At 45.1% G+C, this 25,127-nt stretch overlaps 3 protein-coding genes across 5 annotated transcripts in view; all 3 read right to left on the bottom strand.

The window, feature by feature from the left end:
* Positions 1–2,117, bottom strand: part of LOC311368629 (uncharacterized protein) — a gene marked incomplete at its 3' end in the record, with an annotated part of 35,021 nt that extends 32,904 nt beyond the window's left edge. Inside the window, exons 1-3 of the mRNA XM_084487434.1 lie at positions 1,728–2,117; positions 896–1,492; positions 156–755 (exon numbers count right to left, since the gene is read on the bottom strand). Of these exons, the coding sequence (XP_084343560.1) occupies positions 156–755; positions 896–1,492; positions 1,728–1,986 (1,456 nt within the window). The 5' untranslated portion in view covers positions 1,987–2,117. The remainder of the gene's footprint in view (positions 1–155; positions 756–895; positions 1,493–1,727) is intronic.
* LOC311368579 (collagen alpha-3(VI) chain-like) overlaps positions 1–24,819 on the bottom strand; it is a 79,917-nt gene extending 55,098 nt beyond the window's left edge. For 2 of the 3 annotated variants that reach the window (XM_084487376.1, XM_084487375.1), the window contains exons 1-5: positions 24,715–24,819; positions 18,700–18,805; positions 13,266–13,850; positions 12,383–13,021; positions 11,560–12,150 (exon numbers count right to left, since the gene is read on the bottom strand). In XM_084487376.1, the coding sequence (XP_084343502.1) occupies positions 11,560–12,150; positions 12,383–13,021; positions 13,266–13,850; positions 18,700–18,784 (1,900 nt within the window). In that variant the 5' untranslated portion in view covers positions 18,785–18,805; positions 24,715–24,819. Of the gene's footprint in view, positions 1–11,559; positions 12,151–12,382; positions 13,022–13,265; positions 13,851–14,640; positions 15,238–16,665; positions 17,302–18,699; positions 18,806–24,714 lie in introns of all 3 variants that reach the window. The other variant, XM_084487377.1, reaches the window with a different exon arrangement.
* Positions 7,726–10,869, bottom strand: LOC311368630 (collagen alpha-3(VI) chain-like; the record flags this gene model as incomplete). The annotated part of the gene is made up of 4 exons (XM_084487435.1): positions 7,726–7,733; positions 8,700–9,299; positions 9,868–10,458; positions 10,839–10,869. The coding sequence occupies 4 exons, from the start codon at positions 10,867–10,869 to the stop codon at positions 7,726–7,728; spliced, it is 1,230 nt and encodes a 409-aa protein (XP_084343561.1).
* Positions 24,820–25,127: the final 308 nt, after the last annotated feature.

Raw genomic sequence — 25,127 nt, forward strand, 5'->3', positions numbered from 1 at the left:
CCCAGTTACGATAGATGTCTAACTTCAGCTTCATTCAACATCGCTTTGGCTTACAACTTGGGAACAATTACATTAGCTAGCAAGACATGCATCTGGCGTCTTAAAAGTCCCATTTTAATGTTCTAATGGCCTTCCGGAGACGATTAATAGCTCACCGATTACAGTTGGCGTCATTGGTGTGGCCCTCACTATGACTGTGCTGATGGCAGAGGACAGTTGCTCTTGTATGTTGGGGAGGTCACTGAAGTCAGACACTGACAAAGCATAATTTGGCTTAGAGGAGATCTTTTGCAGTTGTCCATGGTCCGAGTTCCTTGTTCCAATTCCAAGGACAGTGATGCCAAGCTGTTTGAGAGCAGCTGCCGGTGTATCTACACTGTCAGAAGACCTTCCACCATTTACAAGGATCAACAACTGTGGAACCCCTTCTTGGCGCCTGCTGCCGGAAGAGGCTGTAAACACGTTGTCTCTGACATACTGGAGGGCTGCCCCGGTATTGACGGGCCTGCCTCCTTTGTGCGTAAGGCCGCTGACTGTGGCAAGAATATCTTCCTTTGTGTTATATGTGTTCAGATAGAAATTGGCCTCCGCATCTCCGCTGTACTGGGCAACGGACACACGGTCGTTGTCTTCGCCCACATTCAGTTTCTCCACCACTGTGTGAATAAAATCACGCATGGCAGGGAATCCATTCCGTGTGCCATCAGAGCCATCCAGAAGGAATACCACATCCCTTTTTGGAGTTCTCTGGTCAACTGGGAGAATGTGAAAAACAGAACATTGATGCTAAAGTTGAAAGCGGCATGCAAGCATTAGCCTTTATGTTGACAATTGGAGCAGGAGTGCACCAAAAGGTACAACATGTTTCGGGTGTAATTAGGCAACAGTGTCTTACCTCTCACTGTAGGGGTCATTGGTTTAACCCCGACTACTACATGGCTAAGAGAGGAGGCGAACGGCTGCTGTACGTTTGGGAGGTCAGAGAAGTCAGACACAGACTGGGCATAACTAGGATCAGAGGCGATTCTTTGAACCTCTGTGCTAGAATTTCTAGTTCCGATGCCCAGAATTAAGACCCCGTTGTCTTTGAGGGCAGACGCCGGTATCTCTACGTTGTCACTAGATCGCCCTCCACTCAGCAGAATCAGTAGCTGAGGAATGCCCTCTTGGCGCCTACTTCCAGAGGCTGCCGTAAACACGTTGTCTCGGACATACTTGAGGGCTGACCCGGTGTTGAGGGGTCTTCCCCCTCTGTGTCTCAGTCCTCTGACCGTGTCAAGAACATCGTCCTTTGTGGTGTATGTGTTCAGATAGAAGTGGGCCTCTGCGTCTCTGCTGTACTGGACAACTGACACACGGTCTTTGTTTTCGCCCACATTAAGTTCGTCCACCACTCTCTGAACAAAATCACGCATGGCAGCGAATCCATTCCTTGTGTAATCAGAGCCATCCAGAAGGAATACTACATCCTTACCGGCAACGTCATGGTCAACTGAGCAAACGTAGAAAGACAAAACATCGATGAGCAAGGGACATTTGTTTTGGGGTCACACATTGATTGTGCACGACTGCAAATGCCTACGTTTGGCTACTAGTAAGAGTCATTAAGCATGCCACCTTTTCCCTTTGAGCACACACGGCTGACATAACTCAGATAGCTTCAGGTTATCCCTAAAATACATCATTTAAACTGACACAAGTACACATGGCCACACTTGGGAACATACCTAAAACTGTGGGAGATTCTGGAGTTACACCAATGACCACTGATTCCATTGAGGACTGCAGTTGCTGTTGCACACTTGGAAGGTCAGTAAATTCAGACACAGACAGAGCCTGTTCGGGACCATGGGATATCTTCTGCAGTTCTCTGGTATCAGAGCCTCTGGTTCCAATGGCAAGGGTATAGACCCCCAGCTCCTTCAGAGCGGTGGCTGCTGCATCAACACTGTCAAAGGACCTTCCACCGCTGAGGACTATGAGCATCTGTGGAACTCCTTCCAGACGCCTACTTCCAGCCGAGGCAGTGAAGACATTATCCCTCAAGTATTGGAGCGCTGCTCCAGTGTTAAGTGGCCTACCGCCCTTGTGCCTCAAGCCCCTGACATTAGCAACGACGTCGCCCTGTGCTTTGTACGTGTTCAGATAGAATTGGACAGCTGGATCTCTGCTGTACTGAACAACTGAGACTCGATCTCTGTCGTCATCCACATTGAGCGTATCCACAACTTTCTGCACAAAGTCACGCATTGCTGGGAATCCAGACCGCGTGCCATCAGATCCATCCAGCAAGAACACAACATCCCTTTTGGGCAGGCTGTGCTCAACTAGAAAATAATAATAGTAGACAAAGATTAGGGGGCTGTATTTACACATGTGTAGGGAAAGGCACAAACAGAAGCTCATCCAAAACATTAGCATTTTTTTTTTTTTACATATAGGCCACTGCCTTCAACCCAGTTACGATAGATGTCTAACTTCAGCTTCATTCAACATCGCTTTGGCTTACAACTTGGGAACAATTACATTAGCTAGCAAGACATGCATCTGGCGTCTTAAAAGTCCCATTTTAATGTTCTAATGGCCTTCCGGAGACGATTAATAGCTCACCGATTACAGTTGGCGTCATTGGTGTGGCCCTCACTATGACTGTGCTGATGGCAGAGGACAGTTGCTCTTGTATGTTGGGGAGGTCACTGAAGTCAGACACTGACAAAGCATAATTTGGCTTAGAGGAGATCTTTTGCAGTTGTCCATGGTCAGAGTTCCTTGTTCCAATTCCAAGGACAGTGATGCCAAGCTGTTTGAGAGCAGCTGCCGGTGTATCTACACTGTCAGAAGACCTTCCACCATTTACAAGGATCAACAACTGTGGAACCCCTTCTTGGCGCCTGCTGCCGGAAGAGGCTGTAAACACGTTGTCTCTGACATACTGGAGGGCTGCCCCGGTATTGACGGGCCTGCCTCCTTTGTGCGTAAGGCCGCTGACTGTGTCAAGAATATCTTCCTTTGTGTTATATGTGTTCAGATAGAAATTGGCCTCCGCATCTCCGCTGTACTGGGCAACGGACACACGGTCGTTGTCTTCGCCCACATTCAGTTTCTCCACCACTGTGTGAATAAAATCACGCATGGCAGGGAATCCATTCCGTGTGCCATCAGAGCCATCCAGAAGGAATACCACATCCCTTTTTGGAGTTCTCTGGTCAACTGGGAGAATGTGAAAAACAGAACATTGATGCTAAAGTTGAAAGCGGCATGCAAGCATTAGCCTTTATGTTGACAATTGGAGCAGGAGTGCACCAAAAGGTACAACATGTTTCGGGTGTAATTAGGCAACAGTGTCTTACCTCTCACTGTAGGGGTCATTGGTTTAACCCCGACTACTACATGGCTAAGAGAGGAGGCGAACGGCTGCTGTACGTTTGGGAGGTCAGAGAAGTCAGACACAGACTGGGCATAACTAGGATCAGAGGCGATTCTTTGAACCTCTGTGCTAGAATTTCTAGTTCCGATGCCCAGAATTAAGACCCCGTTGTCTTTGAGGGCAGACGCCGGTATCTCTACGTTGTCACTTGATCGCCCTCCACTCAGCAGAATCAGTAGCTGAGGAATGCCCTCTTGGCGCCTACTTCCAGAGGCTGCCGTAAACACGTTGTCTCGGACATACTTGAGGGCTGACCCGGTGTTGAGGGGTCTTCCCCCTCTGTGTCTCAGTCCTCTGACTGTGTCAAGAACATCGTCCTTTGTGGTGTATGTGTTCAGATAGAAGTGGGCCTCTGCGTCTCTGCTGTACTGGACAACTGACACACGGTCTTTGTTTTCGCCCACATTAAGTTCGTCCACCACTCTCTGAACAAAATCACGCATGGCAGCGAATCCATTCCTTGTGTAATCAGAGCCATCCAGAAGGAATACTACATCCTTACCGGCAACGTCATGGTCAACTGAGCAAACGTAGAAAGACAAAACATCGATGAGCAAGGGACATTTGTTTTGGGGTCACACATTGATTGTGCACGACTGCAAATGCCTACGTTTGGCTACTATTAAGAGTCATTAAGCATGCCACCTTTTCCCTTTGAGCACACATGGCTGACATGAATCAGATAGCTTCAGGTTATCCATAAAATACATAATTTAAACTGACACAAGTACACATTGCCACACTTGGGAACATACCTAAAACTGTGGGAGATTCTGGAGTTACACCAATGACCACTGATTCCATTGAGGACTGCAGTTGCTGTTGCACACTTGGAAGGTCAGTAAATTCAGACACAGACAGAGCCTGTTCGGGACCATGGGATATCTTCTGCAATTCTCTGGTATCAGAGCCTCTGGTTCCAATGGCAAGGGTATAGACCCCCAGCTCCTTCAGAGCGGTGGCTGCTGCATCAACACTGTCAAAGGACCTTCCACCGCTGAGGACTATGAGCATCTGTGGAACTCCTTCCAGACGCCTACTTCCAGCCGAGGCAGTGAAGACATTATCCCTCAAGTAATGGAGCGCTGCTCCAGTGTTAAGTGGCCTGCCGCCCTTGTGCCTCAAGCCCCTGACATTAGCAACGACGTTGCCCTGTGTTTTGTACGTGTTCAGATAGAATTGGACAGCTGGATCTCTGCTGTACTGAACAACTGAGACTCGATCTCTGTCGTCATCCACATTGAGCGTATCCACAACTTTCTGCACAAAGTCACGCATTGCTGGGAATCCAGACCGCGTGCCATCAGATCCATCCAGCAAGAACACAACATCCCTTTTGGGCAGGCTGCCCTCAACTTGAAAACATGAACAATAAACATTGATTAGGGGGCTGTATGTGCACTAACCCCATTAGAAAAGCACAAACAGGAGCTAATCAAATCTAATGTATAATTTCCTGTTATCCATCAAAGTTTGTAAAATATTAATTTCGTTTTAAATAAATTAATCCAGAAGGAATTCAATATCCTTTCTAGAAAATGTTATCATATGAATAGAATCTGTTGAATATAGTAAATCATGCAAAATGTTAGTATCTTACCAGATGCAGATTCCTTTTGACTACTGATTCTCCTTATGTGAGACACCAATGTGTGTTTAATGCTGTCAAGATTTGCAAAGTCAGAGACTAAGAAAGCATTGTTTGGATCTGAAGAAATTCCCCGCATTTCAACCACATTTGTCATCCTTGATCCAATAGCAAATGTAATTACACCAGCAGTCTTAAGAGCGCTTGCTGGTCCTCGAGGAGAATCTCTTGATCTACCACCAGAAATAAGGACAAGTATCTGTTTTGCTCCCTCATGTTGTCGGCTTCCAGCTTTTGTAACAAATATATTGTTTCTTACAAACTGTAGAGCAGTTCCAATGTACTGCGTCGCTCCGCCTTTTTGCTTAAGGTTTGTTATGTATGTCATGACTTCGTCTCTATTTTGGTAAGTATTCAGGTTGAAGTTAACTTCTGCAGTGTTACTATATTGTACAACAGCAACTTGATCCTTCCCCTGGTCCAGGTCAAGGCCTCCCACCAATTCGGCAACAAAGTCACGCATAGCTGTAAATCTATCCTTATTGTCGTCAGACCCATCAAGAAGGAAAACGATATCCCTTTTTACACTTGGACCTGAAACTAAGATACCACAATTAATTTTATTTTCTCACATTTGACATTCAAATTACATAAATGCCCAGACAAAAAAGTAAAACAACAATGTATTTTATTTCACTCACCTATACCTGGGATGATTGAAGCTTTGTGAGAAGCAACTTGAGATAACAACTTTTGCCGTACAACAGAAAAATCTGAAGTCTCTTTGATTAGATATGCATCTCTGGGATTGTGTGCTAGACTCTGCATCTCCAACCAATCTGCATTTCCCACTCCAACACTGAAAAGTACCACTCCAGCATTTTTCAAACTTTCCAACGGAACCTGGACATCATCTTGTGACTTTCTGCCACTTAAGATAATCAGTATCTGAGGAACTCCTGTCAGAGCTCTGCCTCCAGCAGATGATGTAAAGACATTCCTTGCCACATAATCAAGGGCTTTTCCTGTATTCACATGCTTGCCTCCTTTTAACTTCAAATCGATTATATACTTCAAGATGTCCCTTTTCAATGAGTATGTATTCAGATAAAAGGCTGGAGTCGGTTCTTCACTGTATTGAATAATAGCAATCTGTGCCTTGTTTGGCCCAATATCTATTTGTTCAACAAATTCCTTGAGAAAAGATTTAATTCCCCTGGCACTTTGTTGCATATCATCAGATCCATCCATGAGAAATACAATATCAGCATTTAGTTGTTCTACATTACCAACATCATAAGTGTCTGCAATAGATAAAGAAAACCACAATTAAATATGATATAAGAGGTTCAAAGTAAGCATAATGTTCTATCTGACAATTATCTATTTTGTAAATCCATGCTTGAAAGAGTTTGCTCGAAATTGTATTAATATGTGTTTTGAGTGTTGATATCTGCTTCTTACCCGTAAGAGTTTGGATTTCTGTTGTTACCTGGGCACCACTCATTATATCTTTCGCAAGTGAGTATAAGGTATCGTGAGATAGATTGTTAAAATCCATGACAGAGAAAGAATGCGATGGGTTGAAAGAGATGGTTTGCAGTTCCAATGTATCAGCATTTGTTGTTCCAACACTAATGGTCTTAATTCCACTGTCTCGGAGTGACTGTGCCGGCCCTCTGACATCATCCCCTGATCTTCCACCAGTAAACACAAACAAATATTGAGGGACACTCTCAGCACGTCTGCCCCCAACTGAAGCAGAAAAAACATTATCTCGGACAAACTCCAGGGCCTTGCCAGTGTTGAGAGGCCTTCCCAACTTGTGCCTGATAGTTCTTATGGAATTCAGCACATCATTTTTGATGGAGTAGGAATTCAAATAGAAATTGGTTGTGGCATCACGGCTATATTGAACCAAAGCCACGCGGTCATGATTTGCTTCCACTTTCATGTTTTCAACAATTCTTTCCATCAAGCTACGAATTCCCTCAAAGCCCTTTCTAGCGTCAGATGAGCCGTCAATAAGAAACACTACATCAGTTTTCTCTGAATCAGAATCTGCAAACAAAGACACCAAAAAGAAAGAAGTGAGTCTAGGATAATTATATACAGTGTATATGGTGTAGTAGTAAACTTTGTCAAGATTAGAAATGTGAAGAAGACATAATTATATGAGCAATCAATAGTGAATAGATTATTGTGGTATTATTAAGGATTGACACATTAATGTTTTGGCAGGGGACGCAAGAGAAATACTACCTTACCAAAACTCTTTATGGGGTCAGTGTGCTCTGTTTTAACAGAAACCTCACCAACCAATGATAAAACATCACGTTGGATGGTCGAAAGCTCGCCATAATCATTGATTTTGAGGGCATAGTTAGGTTTGTGAGACATTGTCTGTAGTTCCAGTGTATCTGCGTCAGTTGTTCCAACCCCAATTAAAATAACACCCGTTTCTTTGAGGTGTTTGAGGGGGGCTCTAATGTCATCTCCAGATCTCCCACCACTTAGTAGTATTACTATTTGTGAAACTCCCTCAGTACGTCTGCTTCCATAGCCTGGAGTAAAGATGTTGTGCTCCACATGTTGGAGAGCTGCTCCCAGGTTGTGTGGATAACCTCCTTTGTGACTTAAGCTTGCTATTGCTGTGATGATCTCACTTTTCGTTGAATGTGTGTTCAAATGGAAATTTGTTTCTGCTGTGTCACTGTACTGGACCACAGCCACACGGTCTTGGTTTTTCTCCAAATTCAAGGTCACCACAATTCCCTGCACAAAGGCTTTGATATCTTGAAATTTTCCCCGTGAATCATCAGAGCCATCAACTAAAAATACAATGTCTCTCTTGCTGTTATCTGTTGTAGCAAAGGTTATCAAAAAACATTAATATTAAGAGCAGTATTCAGAGCTGTGTTGTATCAATAAATCAAGTGCAAGATGTGATTGGACTTACCATATAGAGCTGGCACATTAGCTGTTACTTTAGTCACCTTAATGGTAGAAAATAAACGTGCATCCATGTATGCAAGGTCAGTTAAATCAGCTGCAAAATACACATGACTGGGTTCATGTGAAATACTCAAAAGCTCAGTAGCATCAGCATGCATTATTCCCAAAGCATACAATGTCACATCCATTTCTTCCAGGTTTGCGACCGCATTTCTAACATCATCACTGGACTGCCCTCCAGTCAACAAAATCAATATCTGAGGGATGCCCTGTTGGTGCCTGCTCCCAGAGGAAACCGTGAAGACATTGTCTCTCACATACTGGAGAGCTGCTCCTGTGTTGAGTGGACTTCCTCCTTTATGCACCAGAGCTTGTATGGCATTGGCAGCCTCCTGTTGTGATTTATGAGTGTTCAGATAGAATTCGACAGCTGAGTGGTCGCTGTACTGAACCAATGCCACGCGATCTCTGTTTTCATCTATGTCAAATTTTGCCACAATTCTCTGAACAAAGCCACGCATTGCTTCAAATGCATTCTGAACGTCATCCGAGCCATCCAGTAAAAACACAAAATCCCGTTGGACGGATTCCCGTTTATCTGTGAATGCTATTTCATGGAAGGAAAATGTGCTTAATTAGGTTGCACATTATGTCTTCACTTGCAACACACCATAAAATGAACACATTGGGTGGAAAATATGGTAAAAGGCAAAATAAAAGCCCCCTTACCTAGTGCAGTCTTTGGTATAGATTTTGGTTGACGAGGCACTCTTTTCACAAATGACATAAGTTGTTGATGGATGCTCACCAGGTTGTTGAACCGAGGCACAGTTAAAGCATAGGAAGGGCTATGTGCCATCATTTGGAGCTCTAGTAAATCTGAATTCCTTGAGCCTACGCTGAACACAATGACCTGTTCCAGTTTCAAGGCTGTGGCAGCACTTGCAACCTCATCTCGAGATATTCCCCCACTCAAAACAATCAGAATCTGGGGGACACCTTCATGGCGTCGACTTCCAGAGGACTCAGTGAAGACATTTCTCCTCACATAGTCAAGGGCTGCCCCAGTATTCAGGGGCATGCCTCCTTTATGTTGGATATGCCGGATGGCTGCAAGAACATCCTGTTCTCCTTTATATGTGCCAAGGTTAAAATGAGTCTGTGGATCGCTGCTGTATTGGACCACAGAAACATGGTCTTTGTTTTCTTTAACATTCAATGCCTCTATAACTTTTTGGACAAAGCTGAGCATTTCAGTGAAGTCTTGTCTTGTGTCATCTGACCCGTCCAATAGGAACACTATGTCCTTTTGGGTTGCATTTAATTCAACTAGGAGAGATGGGAAGTACATTTTTAAAACAAATGACAAACTTGGGATATATTATTGTTATTTAAACCACAACAATAAATATATTTTTCATTGAAGTGCTAAAAATGTCATGCACATCAAACATCTACAAAGTCTAGCAAACAATTCATGCAAATATTGGAAATGTAGTCTTAAATTACAAACCATTTAAGGTTATCTGGCTAAGAAGAAATCCATGTACACTACCACATATAAACGGTGTTAAGGAAGTGCATTCACTGTCTTTGAATGAAAAGGAAAGATATATAGTAATTAGATGAAACAGAAAAATCTGGAGTAAAAGGTCAGGTCAATGATCAGATTATCATTGGCTCAAGAAAGAGATCCTATGAATGGAAACAAACTCCATGAGGTCAAGCAGGCATCAAGTGAGACTGTTTGTCTGAAACAAAACTATAGTATTCTCAATATCCTCAAAAGATGATGGTTTCATTGGAAATGATAAGGAGAATACTATCTACATATACAGCTACCAAGATCACGCAAGATCACATTGATTCCCAGCATTGAATCAATGATACTTCTTACCTACAATAGTAGGCGGTTCGATTCCCATTTTTGACTGGACAAAAGCAAGGATTTCCGGCTGAATAGACAAGAGTTCACCAAAGACTGGTAAGTTAAAAATAAATTTGGAGGAGTACGCAATTTCCTGAAGGTCTTCAACTGTTGTGTTTTTCATTCCGATTGCAAAAGAGAGAACGCCAAGGTGCTTCAGACTGTTTGCAGCGACTGCGACATTATCATTGGACTGGCCTCCAGTAAGTAAAAACAGAATCTGAGGGACCCCCTCGAAACGTCTACTTCCAGAAGAAGCGGTGAAAACGTTATCCTGAACAAACTGAATTGCTGTACCAGTGTTGCGAGGTACACCCCCTTTATGACGAAGACTTCTTACAGCGTGAATTATAGCTCTTTTGGATTTATGTGTTAGCAAATTAAAATATACTCTGGTGTCACCACTATACTGAACAACCGCAACACGAATGTTTTCCCCATCAAAGTCTAGTCCTTCTACCATTCTTCTGATGAACTGTCGAATGGCCGGCAATCCATTTCTGGAGTCTTCAGAACTGTCAAGGAGGAACACTATGTCCCTTTTCCCCCCTGCTGTATCAACTAGAAACACACGGAATACAAGGACCTGGTGTTTAAGATTTGATAATGTCTGTATATATGAATACAAACTACAAAGAAAAACTGCAGAGAATCCAAAGTTGTAGAAGAAGAAAATGCAGGCTGTTTTAGCAGCATGAAGGACAAGTATGATGAGAAGTGTAGACAAATGAAGTCAATGATTTGACATTCTGCTTTAAAGTAGTAGCTGGAAATAACAAATGCAAAGTCTGGAAAAAGTGGCAAAACATCTTGCTCAAAAAAGGACACTTTGGAAAGTTGAAAGGATGCATGAAAAGTTCATACAACAATATTCTCGACCGAATATTGAAGACCTGTTAAAGCATTCTTTACATATGAATAGGCGATGTTAAAATTCTTACCTATTAAGCTTGGGATTCCTGGATATTCCATTGCGACTTTTGACACATTTAATTTACCAACAAGCTGTGGTTTTAGTAATGGCAACTCAGAGAAGTCATTCACTTTGAATGCAAAATCTGGCTGGAAAGTAATTTTTTCCAACTCAGGGAGATTGGCGTCCCCCACTCCAATACCAAGCACTATGATTTTCCGATCTTTAAGAGCCACAGCTGGAGCATTGACATAATCCCTGGACTGGTCACTTGTTAGAAGAACCAGTACCTGGGGAACGCCCTCGAGCGTTCTACTTCCTGTGGAGGCTGTGAAGATATTGTGCCTGACAAACTGGAGAGCTGCCCCAGTATTCAGGATCTTTCCACCCTTGTGGGTTAAATGATCTATGGCATTCATGACATCATCTTTAGTTCTGTGAGAACTCAGATAGAAATTGACTTCAGGTCTATTGGCGTACTGCACAACAGATACCCTTACTTTGTCCTCATCCACAGTGAGCCTCTCCACTATACTCTTTACAAAATGCTGTACTTCTGGAAATCCAACCTTTGTACCATCAGTGCCATCCAGTAGGAACACTATATCAATTTTTTCAGCATCCCCATGTGCTAAGACACAACACATGAAAGTCATTTTAAGGTACAGTTTTAAGAGCACCAATATCATCACATTTCATATCACATTTGAAAAGAAAATTGTGAAAGACTAGTGAAACGCTTTGCTCACCTTGCTCAAGGACATATTGAAGCTGCTCTTTGGGAAGGCTCACGTAGGTGTTGAGCTTTTGTTGGACTGTGTCCAGTTCACTGAATTCTTTCACTTTGAAAGCAAAGGATGGGTTGTGTGAGATCTCCTGGATCTGCCTTATGTCTGCATCCTTGACACCCACCCCGAATGGCACCACTCCCCCGGTCTTGAGTGCAACGGCGGAATCTTTAACATTATCCCTGGATCTACCTCCGGTCAAGACAATCAGAAATTGTGGGACATTTTGTGGGGCCCTGCTGCCATTACTTTCAGACAAGATGGTCTCCTTCATGAATTTTAGGGCAGATCCTGTGTTCAGACTACGCCCACCAGCGAGTCTCATGTTAGTAACAGCTCTTATCACCTCGTCTTTGGTTTGGTAGGTGTTTAGGTAGAAAACAGATGTTGGCGTCTCACTATGCTGGACCACTGAAATACGCACTCTATCACTTGCGATATCAAGTGGCTGGATGACTTTAAGGATAAAATCCTTGATGTAGGGGAAGTCTGCTCGAACATTGTCTGAGCCATCAATGAGGAAAGCTACATCCCTCTCAGCCCCTGTAAGAACTAGATCAAAGATAGAAAAAAAGAATAAGAAAGGATTAACACTTTTTTCTACACTTTTCTTAAACAATTTACACATATTTGATCACTGCCCAAATAATTGTCCTACTATAATATGATAACCACAGCAAATACAATGTTATTTGAATTATAGTTATTTGAATAACATTAAAAACATTAACATTTGAATATCTTAAAATTTTAAGTTTTTTACGCCAAGAAAAAGAGAGCTCACCACTTATTGGGATTTCAGTGATTTCAGTGATTTCAGTCACATCAGTGTCACCGACTACCGTTATCAATGGCTGATAGATTTGTTCAACGAGATGTGCCATGTCGGGAAAGTTTTCTGTATGGAAGGCCAATTCTGGAACAAAGGCCACTGATCGGAGTAACGTTGGATCTGCCTGTCCAGTACTGACTGTATAGGTCAAGACTCCAGCCAGAGCCATCCTATCTGCAACCTTTTTAACCTCATCCTGGGCAGGGCCACCTGTGATCAGAACCAATGCCTGAGGGACATTCTGTCTCCTCCTGGAGCCAGTGGATGATTGGAACATGTTGGATAGAGCATAATTCATGGCGGCTCCTGTGTTCAATACTGTTCCCCCGGTCACCCTCATTTGGGAGATTCTGTCCAAAACGTCCTGCTTGTTTTGGTGAGTGTTCAGGTAGAATTCAATTTTGGGACGTTCAGAGAACTGCATGAGGCCAATCTGGACTCGGTCCGGGCGCACATCCAGCCTGTTGACCACGTCAGTGATGAACTGACGCACGTAGGGGAGGTTTTGGTTCCCAACGTAGCTGGAGCCATCCACAAGGAAGACAATGTCTCTAATTACTTTAGATGTCTGGACAGTGGTTATCTCCAATTCTGAGGAACAGCAGAGGGGAAAAACACATTACCACCTTTTTGATATTAAAGATGTTTCCAGCCAAGAATCCATTCAATGAACAGGTGGTAAAACCAATCAATTGCAAAATGCAGAAGCGCAATAGAAGCCACTTGAGGAATGTATTTATCAAGCATTTGTTTTATAAAATAAAGCTAATTAACAATCTATTTGTAACATGTAAATGCTTTAAATACGTGTTAAAGTATAACTTGTAACCATTACCAGGTCCTTCTGTCACCACAACCCCACTGAGAGTGGACAGTGGAGAGATGATCGACTTGGGGTTGCGGACAAGAAAACGGAAGTCTTTCATCATGAAGACCAGAGAGTCATCGAAAGCAACCCGCTTCAGTTCATCCTCATCGGCAGCCTTGGATCCCGCAGCCAAGGTCAGAACCCCCATCTGCTGAAGGGCCCGGGAAGGGCCATCCACACTGTCGCTGGACCTCTTGGAAGTCATGACCAGCAGAAGCTGTGGAACTCCCTGCCGAATGCGACTGCCCTTGTCAGCTTGAAACATGTTGGTCCTCACAAAGTCCAGGGCGGCTCCGATGTTCACCGTCTGGCCGGGTCTGGGTTTGATTCTGCCCAGCGCCGCAGAGAGCTCGTCACGGGTTCCATAGCTGTTGAGATTCATCTCAAGCCGGCCAACGTTGCTGAACTGGGCCACACCGATCTGCACGTCGTCGGGTCCGATGGGGAGCGTGTCAACGAAGCGCTTGATGAACTCGCGCATGGAGTTGATGATGGTGGCGCCCATCGTGCTGTCCAGGAGGAAAACGATGTCCCTTCTGCCTACTGCCATGGCTGAAAGAGACCAAAGCAAAGGACTTCAAATCAATAAATGCTTATGATATCCAATGCTTATCATTTTGTGTTGTCAGCCATTCATAAGTACTCAAAGTCTTTAAAGAGCCATTGAATCCAAAACCATTATTTTATTATTTTTTTATCATAAACACAGTAATGTATGCCATTTTGTCAGTGACTAATATTAAGTCCCCAATTTAGAGGAAATGGGGGTAAAAATCATACGTTTTTTGGCGAGGTCTGTGTGAACGTGTGGAGCTCTGTCTGGGCAGTCTGTGTGACTGTGGTGTTGGTCTTTATAGACTTTGTATAACGCTACAGTGTGTGTGGATGGTGAAGCTCCGTCTGAGCTGCGTTTTATTTAATACCCGCGTCCGAGGGTAAGGCTTCGCGGACACCTAAAGTATAACCATACCATGTGGCGGATTTCATATACAACATCGCTCATTATAACGCAGTTACAGATACACAATGACGCTAAAAAAGTATCATGAAGTTGGCCTGGGCTGTAACCATGGGGATAACACGCCCCCGATGATTCCTAAAACATATTGTTTTAAATCACATAGTGTTCAAATTCAATCTGAAGCAGTGGGCTCACTGGCTCTTTAAGTAGGTTTGATCATTTCAAGGCATATACATTTCTTTAGGTGAATATTCACAGGAAATTCTTACCTTGCCCAAGAATATGGTACAATACTTCTTAAAAACCTCTTAAAAGCTATCTGCTTTGATTCAGCATCACCAACACTCGCTGCCCCACCCTCCATGCAGTGAAGAAACATACCTTCAGTGAACTCATTCTGAACCACAATGGTACGCTGGGCGACCCCCACAATGTACGGCCGCAGCTGGTCACCCATGCTTGCCGCCGTTCGGAAATCAGGGGCTTCTAGCACAAAGCTTTTGTCAGAGGCTACTGACTCGAGCTCAGTGACAGTGGTGCCACCGATGGCAAGGCCGAACGTGATAACGTTGGCCTTCTTAAGGGCCCTGTCGCCAACGCTAGTGTCATCCGTGGACGGCCCGGCGCTGATGACCACCACAGCCTGGGGCACGCCCTCTTCCGCCCTGCCCCCGGATGTCTGGCTCAAGAGGCTCTCGGACACCGTCTCCAAGGCCGCCCCCAGGTTGGCTTCTTCGCCCCCCGTGAAGGAGAGGGCCTTCACCGCATCCTGGACCGCCGCCTTGCTGTCATAACTATTGAGATAGAACTGAACCTCTGGGTCGGTACTGTACAGGGCCACAGCGACCCGAATAGTGTCCCTGCCCACATCAAGGCCCTCAATGATTCTCAAAGCCAAATCACGCACACGGGGGAAGTTTGCTGCTCCAACGTTCTCTGATCCGTCAATTAACAGCACAAGGTCGGCTGACTCTTGTGCTTTAAGGAGTGGGAGAAAGAGAGAGAGAGAGACAAAACAGAACAAAGTGCAACAAAGTGAATGTGTTAAAACAGTGAGGGACAAAAAACTGCATGCTAGCACATTATTGCACGTGTCAAGTAACATTCAATTGTACACAAACACAAACATTGCAAAACAAATCATACTACATGTAGGCTGAACCAAGGAGCTAGGGATATATTATTGTTTTTTTGTATTCTTATCCTTGAATTATTTTCTGTATTTTTATAATAATAATAATAATAATAATAATATCTGTATACTTAACAGATATGTGTACTATGAAAATAATAATTGATTATGTTTGAAAGTACTAATCCTTATTTAGGATTAGAGGACTTTGCACTATCCTTAATGGATTGTTATATTTTCTATATATTTATATTATAATAGAAAAATAATGCCTGTTATATTTCATTAGAATAATCCTAACGATTTGTCTATAAAGCCTGTAAGACAGGTGCTAAATATTTACTCCACTGTGTTCAGCCACACCATGCAGACTCATGTTACAGACCCCAGATAAGTGACCAGTCATGACCCTGTGGTCCATCCTTGTTGCTTCAGAGTTCCCATGTTTCACTTATTTTATTAAAGGTAACTTTTATTTGTTCACTTGTTACTCAATAACATTGTGCCCTAAAGGGATGGCCCTAACCTTTAAACAATGTATGAATACATTACTGTATAACAATGTAAAAGGATAACTTGTTGCAAATCAAGGATGGATCCATACAAGTTCATCACTGTTTCAAGTGCAGACTAGATCACATGTTTTATAGTGATTGACACGTTGACAATGAAAAAGACGAACACAAAAACACACGACACACAAGCAGTGGTGGAAGGTTAGCCATTGTTAAATGCTCAGTAACTTTTGTAATAAGATTATTATTACTTCCTTTTTTCACTTCCTTTTGTGTTCTCTTATGGATTTGCTCAAATATATATTTTAGTGTGTATGTGTGCGTGTCTGCATGTGTGTGTGTGTGTGTGTGTGTGTGTGTGTGTGTGTGTGTGTGTGTGTGTGTGTGTGTGTGTGTGTGTGTGTGTGTGTGTGTGTGTGTGTGTATGCAGAAAGCGCTTAGCAATTATGTACACAGCTAAGACTGTTCCATGCTCAAGCATTACTGTGTTTTAACATGGCTACACAACCTAACTGTTGCTCCAACTGAATGTTTATAAACATGCATAATTGTCTGGTGAATTGTGTTATGAGCATATCAAATGGGGTGGAAACAAACAAACACAAGTGATGTTAATCTTGCTGGTAGGTGGGGAGGGGTTATAGTGGTTAAAAACCCTTGGTTGTGTTAATCCTAGACCCCCACGGAGGCTTGGTGTGCAGCCTCTGTCTGGTGACGTGGGACAGTTAGTATGGTAGTGGCGACCCCCTCTGGCGTTACCTGTCCCGCCTGCGGCCACATCCCGGGGCTCCAGCCCCACAGGGGCGCCCAGAGCCTGGCTCACCGCGCCGCAGAGCCCCACTACCAAATCCTGCGTTATGTCCCTCAAGGCCCCGAAAGAGTCTACGCTCAACACGTGAGAGTCAGCGGGCCGGCTGGCCATCTCCCTCAGCTCCCAGTCCGCCGCGCCCTGCACGCCCACCGCAAACACCCCCACGCCCGCCAGGTGCAGCACCCGCGCCGGCTCGCCCACGTCGTCCTGCGAGCGGCCGTCCGTCAGCACCACCACCAGCTGGGCCACGCCCTCGCCGGCGCGGCTGCCCGCCGCCGCGGTCATGTGGGCTCGGAGCAGGAAGTCCAGGCCCAGGCCCGTGCGGGTGCCGCCGCCGCGGTAGCGCATGGCCGCCACGTGCTCCATGGCGCCCTCGGCGGCGGCGTAGGTGTTGAGCTTGAACTGCGTGCGGGGCGTGCCGCTGTACTGCACCAGGGCGTACTGGAAGCTGTCCCCCGCTCCCTCATGCAGCGCTTTAATCACCCCCAGCAGAAAGTGCTTGACATGTTCAAAGTTCTGCTGGCCCATACTCCAGGACGAATCCACTAGAAAGTATATATCGGCTGGAAGGCCTTGAGCGCAATCTTCAAGAGAGAAAAGCCGTTGTTTTGAGGAGATACCCATTGAGATGATAAAGAGCCCAGTACAAAGTCCAGTGTATGAATGAAACCATCACTTCTCATTTGACTCGCACTACAACATGCTGCAACATTATTCTCAGGAAATACATTAATGCCTCGTTTCCACTGAGCCTCGTGGTTCGCTTTGGTGCGGCTTGGTGGAGTAGTGAAGGTGCGGTTCGGCCAGGCTCAGTTACGGCTCGCGTTGCCACCGCCGACAGTACCCTTATGGTGGGCGGGGTTTAAGACGACAGTACCCTTATGGTAGGGCGGGGTTTAAGACGACAGTACCCTTATGGTGGGCGGGGTTTAAGACGACAGTACCCCTATGGTAGGGCGGGGTTTAAGACGACAGTACCCTTATGGTGGGCGGGGTTTAAGACGACATTACCCTTATGGTGGGCGGGGTTTAAGACGACAGTACCCTTATGGTGGGTGGGGTTTAAACCAGATGCCGATAGCCGCAGCAGCTACGTAAGAATCGTGACCTCATAGCAGCCCGACACAGTGTAGCCTGCTAATAAATCCAAGGAAAAAGAAGCGCGCACAATGAACAAAGAGCAACCATGTAGGACGTCCAAGAAGGACGGGAAACATTTGCACGTCATTTTCTTCAATAAACGAAGCTTTCGCCGCTTTCGTCCAGAAATACCTGGCGGGTACGGTGTACCCGCCAGGTATATAACAATGTTTGTTGTTATCCCCCTGTCGCACGGAAGGGACGATTCTGTCGACCAATCAACGGACGGCGTGTGTAGCTCGAACTTGTTGGCGCCCTTTCAGACGTCTCAGTACCCCAACGGAGGAGTACTGCGAGACGAGAACGACTCAAAACGGCTCAGTTCGGACCCCGCCCACTTTTGGCAGTGGAAACGCGAACCGTGCCGCACCTTTGCAGACTGAACCGACCCGCACCCGCCGGTGGAAACGCGCCATTAGATAATTTTAATGTTTTTGTACCAATAAAAATATACTTTTCAATTATAAGAAAAGCCATTCCACTGGATTTGGTACTCATTGTTTTCCACAGACCTAAAGTTAAACACAAAGTCAAGAGACACAATAGGTCCAGCTTGTCACAATGCTCAGCGCTGGTCTCTTTTCGTATTTAATAATAATAACCGCTGGTCCAATTGTGGATTTGAATGAGCTGAACGTGTGTATTGTGATGTGTTGGCTGAGCTCAGGCAGAGCTGCCCCTTGTGGACCCAGATCTGGACACAGCGTTTAAGCAGCAGTGAGATAACCACGCTCCTCAGGCCAGCTGTGAGCATTGCTGAAAACTGGGGGGAAATGCATTACTGGCAGAGTGAGGACCTGGAGGGAGCGGAGTGGAGATTAACGGTCACGTGTAAATCTTACCTTCCTGTGCTTGGGTTTTATGGAGGGACCCTGCGAGCAGGACGGCCAGGAGGGCGCACAGCGGGAGCAGCAGATGCCTCCCCATCGTCCACTCCAACAAGGACACCTGCAGAGTGAGCAGAGGGCGTGGTCATCCTGTTGTCAAGGCAGCACAGGATGTTGACATCATGTTGTCAAGGCAGCACCGAATGCTGCAATTGTGTTGTCCAAGCTTTCCATGACACATTTAAATTGGCTATCCTCTTTCATCATTTCATCTTTAGAATGAAAGGCCCAGAGTTCCTGCTCTTAATGTCCAACACTTACTGTCTACATGTTATGGTTTTGTTCTCCAGCAGCTCCTTCACCAAAGTGCATTAGGGGCTTTGTGCAGGGCTTTGAATACTAAATTGTCAGCAGGTAAAAGGATTACAACAAATACAGCTGAAGTAACGTAACGTAAACCCGACCCGTATCCATATCCATCCTTCAGCCGCCCAGCTGTGTTCCAGACTCCTCACCATAGTTATGTTACGATAACGAAAGCACTCAGAGCTGACAATGACCACTGAACAGGGTGAGGTGAATACGCAAACGGCTGCATGTAAGTCAGTCTGTGTGTGTGTGTGTGTGTGTGTGTGTGTGTGTGTGTGTGTGAGTGTACATGTTTAAAGGTATTTTTTTCAGATAGAGAACTGCAAAAGCAAGAGAGTCAGTGAAACATTATTTTAAATATTCTTAAATGTTCTAGTGTGCTAGTTGTTCCTAATGTTGTCCGTGCCAGTTGGTCACGCTGGTGTTAAAGGTTATACATTATTTGGTAATAGCGCAAGGTATATAAAATCAATTGTAAAGACCAAGATAAAGGTGACTCAACACGTGGTAATGCACTTACATGGTAATGCCTTGTTTGACTTGAGTGGTAATCATGTGTGTAGGTGTTCCTCATTAAGTGGCTGATAATGAGAGAAGCCGCTGGCCGGGGGCCCCTGGGAGCCCTCAGAACTAATGGCCTTCACCAGGCCACCTTCTGACAGAAGGGTCAGAGTAACGAGGAACTGTTGGTTCATTATGTAGTAGTGGAAAAAATATAAAATGAAATTAAAAGTTTCTTAAAATGTGAGATAAATGTGCATTTGTTAAGGGTAAGATTGAAGTACTATGAAGTATAACAGAATGCTAGGATTCCTGTCTGAGATACATTACATTACTAGTGCCCTCTAGTGGACAGGGGAGACATTACATCACTGTCCGGTTAAGCAGACTCAATGTACTTTCTAATGGATCAGAAAGTAAAATATTGAAAATAGAACAGCACAAAGACTATACAATTGCAACAATGATAACATCATTGCATTTAAGCGGTCCGCCTATCATAATTAGAAACAACATTGTACATAACTTCTTGATTTGGCAACAGAAGTTTTTTTTACACTGCCAAGCCGGCAAGAATGCAAGAATGAGTAGCCTATACATCTGAGTGTAGTCTACAAACACTATTAACTATTTACAAGTTCAAAAACGCCAACATTTATTTTGCTTGTTTTTTATCCCAACAAAAGCCTCGTAAGGAAAGTTACTGTGTCTTTCTCGTAGATCGCACCATCTTTCCCCGTCGTCGTTAAATGTGACTGCATCGCGTTCTCTCCCATGATGGTCAGCAGCTTGCGAATTTCACCGTCTCTCCAGTTAGAACTACTCATGTCAATATCGCTACAACCCCTCTACCCAAGTCCCACCCCTGGAACCGTGAAGCCGTCTAATTGCATTTACATGAAAATTAAACCCCCAATATGTGTAAGGTCTAAGAGGGTAAATTGGGGTGCGAAATCAAGCCGGTATATTACATTATTGCAGACCATGCCTGGAAATTAGCAGGTTAACATTTGTTTTATGTTAACCTGCTAAACGACAGCATTAGTGACTATCAACTAACGAATCATTAATTAGCTCCATGTGGTTGCTTAGCTTATGCTCCAGATGCTGTGGCACTCGTTAATTAAAAGCAAACATTTGTAAAGCTTGTGGAAATTTATTGAAAGTTGGTCTCTGCACTGAAAGAAAAGCGTTCATAGCGACAGCAAGTCTTGGGTCAGCTGCAGTTGAACTAAACCATTGACTATAAAACACTAGCATGAGGCTGTCATAACACAGGCCTGTCTATGGCGCACTTAGCTACGGTTGCAATAGCATGTTTACATACTACCCACTCCTCGGTTAAGCTCTTCTCTGGAGACATCCCAGCAGTCTACTACCAATTACAACTCCAAAGCAATGTTTCAAACTATCACAGCTGAAACTTGTATTTCAGTCCCGTGTTCAACCAGACATTTTTCAAAAGGCAGATGTGTTACGTCATATAGTCTTATAGAACTTCCTTCACCATCTCGCAAAAACAAGAGTGCTGAGCACCTCCAGATGGAGAGGCTAAGTGCTGGCCAGCCATCCTATGTCATTACAGGGTTTCTCGTAAATCAAATAGATTCTTATCTGGAGCTATCTGGAGCTAACATCTCCATGGCTTTGTGTCACCAGGACAGAGCAGGGAGCTGGACTCCCCTCCTCCCCTGGGACACATGCTGCAGCCCAGACAGACACAGGACGAGGGCTATGGCTATGCTTTTAGATGGGTGATAATGTAAAGGATTCATAAAGACGTATTAGGTCTGCACAACAAGAGGAATCTATCTCAACTAACAAAATGCAATACACTTTCTTTGATAAATTGTTGCAGTTGATTTGTAATAGTGGTATTTTATCAGGTTAGTGAATTCCAATCAAATCTGGTCTGGCCAGTGTACACATTTATCAATACGATTCTACAATATCAAATGGCTCTCGGCCACATGCTCTCCATGAGGGGTAATTAATTGGCTTAACTCATCATTCAAAAATGTAGTTTTTCCTTAATGAGGACCAGTCATGAGGACACAGGGAATTCCCACAAGGTGCGTGTTCCATGTAACCTACTTCTTAGCACCTGTGCCCGGCCCACCACAAACACACCTCTTTAAAGCACTCCTTTATGGGACCGTCCAGGCCTGTAGGCTCTGGCCCTGCTTGAGGAGCGTCTCAGCAAACCAATAGCTGCTGCCAAGCACATTGTGAAGCCAGACCTCACAAGTTTATCTTTTTAAGGCAAGACCACACACCCACACGCACATACACAGACACACTCACGCACCCACACCCACAGACACACACACGCACACACACAGATTACACAAGCATGTTCATAGGAACACATCACAAAATGTGTTCATAGCAACCATGCACAAAAAATAAATACACATCAATATGTTATAATCAGACCCTCATTACTATACCAACAACAGTCGGAGCCACAAGATTAAAGGGAAACAATATAAATGACACGCTGCCCCCCACTGAGGAGGTCCCCAGGAACCACCGCGGCGACCTCGTCCTCCAGTACACAACATCTCACCGTCTGCAGCATCAGTGCATGCACCACGTCCCTCTGTAGCCCTCACGGCAAAGGCATGTGATAATGAACCAAGCAGAGAGACACCATGCTGGTTGTCCATTACCAAACAAACATAAGGTGGTTTACAGATCCAAAGCAATAAACAGACACAAAGCCATATGCACACCAACGTGTGCATATGGCTTTGTGTCTGTTTATTGCTTTGTGCAGCACACACGCACACATGCACGCACGCAGGCACACACGCACACACACGATCATAAGTAACCCTTCCATTGAATAGGTGTTTCCCTGGGCTTAACGGATCACATTCTCACGTAGGCTGCATTAGCACCTCTCTCAACACTTCACCAGACGGACGGACCCCTTCCTGCTTCTTGTTAAGGGGTAACCTGTCACGGCTCCCAATATGTGACACTGAATAAAATAAAATAATCAAGGGTGCAATAATGTACCTATTGTCTTTCATTCTCAAGTCACAAATGAACAAGGCCATGGGGTTTGAATCACTCTGACCCCCTACCTGGCCCTGCTACCCAAAGCCCAGCCCAGTGGCCTAGCATAGGCCCAGTGCAGGCCTGCATAGGCCCTTTGCAGGCCTATCAGAGGCCTAGCACAGGCCTAGTGCAGGCCTAGCATGGGAATAGCTAAGGCCCTGGCAGTCCTAGCACAGGCCTATCATAGACCTAGCACAGTCCTAGTGCAGGCCTAGCCCAGGCCTAGCCCAGGCCTAGTGCAGGCCTAGCGCAGGCCTAGTGCAGGCCTAGCGCAGGCCTAGTGCAGGCCTAGTGCAGGCCTAGAGCAGGCCTAGCGCAGGCCTAGCACAGGCCTAGCGCAGGCCTAGCACAGGCCTAGTGCAGGCCCACTGATTGCAGGCCCGCCTTCCCCCTCTTGAACATGACATGTGTGCTGCAGGTGAGGGAGGCGGATCAAGGGCCGAGTTAAAGAGGATGGGCTGGGGTGAGGGGGAGGAGCCAGCAGACAGGGCAGCCAGCTCCACCAGCAGTGAGTTAGAGCTCGCCTGACACCTAGCAGATGTTCCCTCAAGCACCGCACTGCACTCTACGTATTCAGGACGCCTCTATCCAGACGTCTACATGACGTTGGTTAACGGACAGGCCCAGAAAGTAACCAAAGTACTTTCCTTGAATTTGACTTATCTTCGTAAATGAGGTACCTGGTATGATTCTGTTCTCGCTAGCACAACTGTTTGTTTCGCTCAACAAAGCAGCAGAAGAGACTGTTGGCAACAGCCAATAAAATGGGATTCTATTTGGTGTCTGTGCGCAGTCAGTACGGCTATATATGGGCTTCCAACAGGAGGCTGCTGCTAGTAAACCTTGTGTTAAGACAAACAGCAGCAATCTGGAGCCAACCCTCACTTTCCATTTCACTGGCAAGCGGCGGGGAAATCGGCACCTCCAGCAATGTTGGAAAACGGGATCCAATCGTATTATTCTAGAAACGCAGCATGTAACAGTGTTGCGAAAATACCGTTCCTTTGTTACATGAAGTTATACATTATTTTATGTTTCCATTTTTTTACAACAATAAAGGAAACTGTCTGTCTCCACCTGGAATGACATGCAGGCGGCGATTAACGGCCCACACCTGGACAGGCTCAACCCTGCACCCCCCCCACCCCCCCCCCCCCCTCCCCTCTACCCAAGGCCCGCCAAATCTGGCCAGTGGGTGGAAAACAGACTTTTCACACTTTCCACTCCTGCGTTTGCCTTAGAGAGGGTGTGGTCTTTGTGTGCGCTACCGTTGCATCGCCTCAATCGATTCAACCAATGTGCTGGGGCTCAGTGGTGGTCGAGGTTTTCTGTTCGGCACAGTGGACTCCCTCCTTTAACACTGAATAGATGACGGCATGTATTTTTGATCCAAGTGCAGATCACTGAAGATGATATCATTTAGTAGTACAATTTGAAATAACCTTCTCACACAATGCTGGTTTGTTTGAGTCTATAAAAGTCTGCAGCTCTCTGTATGGAAATACTCGGGTCAGCCTGGATATTTTTATTGGGATCCTTGATGCTAGGGAAGTCAGTTCTCTCAAGAATAGGATTTGATACAGTTTGCATACATAACGTTCATCAGGTTGCAGATATCAAACCTCTTAAAAACAAAATAAGAATACAAAGATGATAGAAATAGAAAAACCATATGGAACACACACACACACACACACACACACACACACACACACACACTCACACTCAATCGACCATTACATTCCATGACAATATATTGCTGTCTTTCTGGACTAGTCTGTGGTTCACTTTTTGCCCTTTCCATGACTCTCTCCGCCAAACTACTGCTCTCACTCATAAGATAAATGCATGCTGTCTGATATTTACGAGCAAGTCAAAAGGCCTCTGCAACTCTATGATCGAGTCACACAGTGTAACCTCCCAAGTCACAACTGGGATTCCCACTGTATGTACAAGTTTGCGCACATGCCATTGTCAACCTCAAAGCAACAAAAAAAGGAATAGTTTGCGTATGCACATTGCAACCATTTGTACAAAAGTAAGCCACCAAATATCAAACTTTCCCAGTTAGGCCTACATTTATAATCTACTTACCCTGTATGGAACTGGATGTATTCCAAGGTTGTGTCTTTTTCTTCTCTTCTTCAACTGAAAGAAACACTTATGCAAAAGGAGAAAACAGTGGCCTCTTGGGCAATATCCTCCGGTGTAAATCCCCTGGCTGCACCAACTCTTCCTGACGGGAGGTGGATGAACAAGGATGTGATGGTGGTGGGGTGGGGGGCAGGGGGCTGGAGGGGAGATGATATGAAATGTCCTGCAGGGAGAGGGTGGGGGGGGGGGAGGGCAACTGAGCGCAGAAGGAGCAAAGACAGAGAGACGGACAGACACCCTCCTAGTCTCTCACCAGAGGAGCTGTGGTGCGGACTCCGAGGCTGTGCTGGGACAAACCTCTCGACTTCTGGAGCCTTGCCACCTTTCTTTTCCTCCTCCCACTCTATCCACAG

The sequence above is a fragment of the Micromesistius poutassou genome, assembly GCF_964030765.1.
Source record: "Micromesistius poutassou genome assembly, chromosome: 23".
Taxonomy (NCBI): Eukaryota; Metazoa; Chordata; class Actinopteri; order Gadiformes; family Gadidae; genus Micromesistius; species Micromesistius poutassou.